The 3,493-nt window shown below is 36.6% G+C and overlaps 1 protein-coding gene across 1 annotated transcript; it reads right to left on the reverse strand.

Moving 5' to 3' along the window:
* Positions 1–406: 406 nt before the first annotated feature.
* On the reverse strand, positions 407–3,178 carry LOC125614832 (zinc finger protein 699-like; the record flags this gene model as incomplete). Its single annotated transcript, XM_048797713.1, has 3 exons — positions 407–791; positions 1,587–1,697; positions 3,157–3,178. Coding segments are annotated over 3 exons (321 nt in total), but the record flags the coding sequence as incomplete, so codon positions are not given.
* Between the last annotated feature and the right edge of the window lie 315 nt (positions 3,179–3,493).

The following is a 3,493-nucleotide window of genomic DNA, read 5'->3' on the forward strand; positions in this document are numbered from 1 at the left end:
TTTTTTATTTGCATGTATTCCATTAGTTATACATGATACCAGAATGCATTTTCATACATCATACATTAATGGAGTATAATTTCTCATTCTTCTGGTTATATAGGATGTTGAGTTACACTGGTCATGTAATCATATATGCACATGGGATAATAATGTCCAATTAATACTACTATTATTCCCACACCCCCTCCCTTCCCCTCACTCCCCTCTGTCTAATCCAAAGTACCTCTATTCTTCTCAATTCCCCCCTATTGTAAATTAGCATCCACCTATCAGAGAAAACACTTTGCCTTTTGTTCTTTGCACCAGCTTCATCCATTTACTGGCAAATGCCATGATTTCATTCTTATGAAATGATAATTTTTGACGTAGGTTTATGTAGAAAATATGTTTCTTTTTAAGAAATATTTTTTAGTTATAAATGCATGCAATATCTTTATTTCGTTTATTCATTTTTATGTGATGCTGAGGATCGAACCCAGTCCTCACACGTGGGAGGCAAGCACTCTGTCTGCCACTGAGCCACAACTCCAGCCCCAAAATATATTTCTTAAATCTCAAAATTGTTTCCTGATGCACTACCTTCTCTTACATGAAGGGCACTCACCTTAAACCTTTCTCATGGCTTTTGTTCCAATCATCCACACCATGGAAGTCCTGGTTATCATGTGAAATAGATGAGCAGGAACCATTTCTTTTGAATCTCACTATTTTCTGGTCATTGGATATTTTTTCTCCATTGTTATCTTGAAGAGCAACTAATTCCTTAGTATTAAGTAGAGACTCAAAACCTGAAACAAAAAAATAAAACAAAATAAAGTTACCTATGAGCAAAAAACTTTGAGCAGTGCAGCTGTTTCAGGACTTCATTATTAATAGGCACAAGGGTCAAAAGTAAAACAGTTCACTAAAAAATATTTCCATGAAACCATAGTATGGTAACATTACCATAGTACACATGCTTGTAATCCCAGCTACTTGGGAGGCTGAGGTAGGAGGATCACAAGTTCAAGCACAGCCTCAACAACTTAGACCCAGTCTCAAAATTAAAAAGGGTATGGGATATAGCTCAGTGGTAAAGCACTCCTGGGTTCCCCAGTGCTGAAAAATAAAAAAATAGTTCTATGAAGAATGAAAGTGATGGTAACATGACCAGTAGAAACCAGAGACATAAAAAATTGGGCTTCATATGAATCAAAATGCATTCTGCTATCATGTATAACAAAGTAGAACAAATAAATAATTTTTTTTTTTAAAAAAGAAAGTTTATGTTAAAATTTTTCTGTTAACTTGATATTTCATATTAGTATAGAAAATATATTAAAAATTTTGATTAATAATTTTTTAACAATTAGTAGGAGAGGAAAACAGAAAGGATAAAATACACATACCAAAAACAAACTTTAAAAAAGCAAATATGGAGATCTTTGCCAAGAACAAGGAAGGTATGAGAGGACAGATAAACAGTCAAAATAGTCCTCTGAGGCATCTGTGGATAATGAGCCTCCTCAGACAAAACAAACTTTTGCTTTATTTCTATTTTATTTTTGTCTCCTCCCAGGCCAGTTTCTCCCAGGGATTCTTGCCTTCCTGGTGCTGCTCCGTACAGATGCCCTGGATACGTTCTGTCTTCACTGTCTGCAGTTCCTCCTCTTGTTCCCACTGGGAGATCAGATTGGGTGTGAGTAGTGGGTACCCTGCACATGAGGAAAGGAATATCATGAGGGAAAGCAATGAAGAATCACAAATATCTTTCCATAAGATTGGGTCAAACTTTGGTCTTCTGATACTCTAAATATAGAGAAGGATGAGTTTAACTGAAACAAAATGTCAAATCCATTGAAGGAAAAAAAAAAAAGGCAAAGGAAGGAGGGAGAGGAAAGAAGAAAGAAAAGAAAAATAGAGAAGATAAAAGAAAAAGCGGAGATGTGGGGGAAAGGCAGCCTCTAATGTGAAGAACTGATCTGAATCAGACATGGTGACACAAGCCTATAATCCCAGGGTGGGATTGGGAGGCTGGAGGATCATGAAGTCAAGGCCAACCTCAGCAATTTAGCAAGATCCTGTTTCACAGCAAAGAAAAACAAAATTTTAAAGGATTGGGGATGTAGCTCTTGGTAAAGTGCCCCTAGGTGTTCAATTCCCAGCACAGAAAGACAAAGAAAAAAACATTGATCTGGGCTGGGATTGTAGTTCAGTGGTAGAGCACCTGCCTAGCATGTGCAAGGTGCTGAGATTGATCCTCAGCATCACATAAAAATAAATAAAATAAAGGTCCAAAAAATTATTTTAAAAAAAAATGAAAGATTGACCTAAATTCACAGTGGAACCTCAATATTATTATAAGCTGATCTGACACAGCCAGAATATTTTTTATTTACTTTTAATATTCTTTTAGTTATTGTTGGACACAGTACCTTTATTTTATCAGGTTGAACACGGTTTCACCAAAAGTCATGTCCAAATATATCAATGAAACAGAGTAGAGAGCACAGATACAGATCTACGTAAGTTGGTCCTCTATATCTGTGAATTCAACAACCATGGATAGAACATACAATAGGAAAAAATTACAACTGTATTAAACATGTATTTTTTTGTGCTTATGTCCAAATCAATACAGTACAAAAGTAATTATGAATAAGATAGGATAGATAGTAAAACAGAAAGACAATTAAGAAAATGCACTCCCCCATACCAAAAAAAAAAAAACCAGAGAGACAGAGACTTTAAATGAAGAGGCTATTTCACAAAACTAACCTACAGAAAACATTCCAAATATTATAGCCAACTTCTTTGTCCCAGGTGGCAGGAAAAAGGAGGTAGAGCCGACCTGAGTGAAGACTAAAGACTCAAGGCCTAACTAATCAGAATGTCATAAACCAAACCAAGAGCCTTGGCACTTTTCCAATACTTGTTTAGCATAGGTGTTGACCAATAGTATTGGCACTTTTTTGAGACATGATTAGCATAGATACTGACCAACACCTTTAGTATCTTTCCAAGACCTGATTAGCACAGATATTGATGAATGCCTCATCCAGTAGCTATTTAAGTCCCTAGACTAGTACACTTAAGTGGAAACCTACTCTCAGGTTCCCCTCTCAGCCCCAGAGAGTTCTGCTTCTTTTCTTTTCAGTTATAGAAATACTACACCTTCACTCTTGCCTTCTGTTGTCTATGGATTTGTCTTCAAATTTGTAAATACGAACCTGGAAAAAAAAATGGCAGCCAGCTGCTGAGGTCTGCCATTGAGAGCTACAACACACTGCTCAGTAATACTGAAGAAGAGTCACTCTGACCCATGGAGCTGACCAGACAGGCATTTCCCTGCTGTGATTAGTTGCAATACTAAAATGGGCTCTCTTAGCCACAGAGGCATGTAACTTATGCGGACCTACAGACCAGCAGAGTGGAGAATCTGGTTTCATTTCAAACTCCAGTTTCAATTACATAGCACTTACATTTTGTCAGGCACTAAACATAATCAAGA

This window comes from Marmota marmota, unplaced genomic scaffold (assembly GCF_001458135.2).
Source record: "Marmota marmota marmota unplaced genomic scaffold, marMar, whole genome shotgun sequence".
NCBI lineage: Eukaryota > Metazoa > Chordata > Mammalia > Rodentia > Sciuridae > Marmota > Marmota marmota.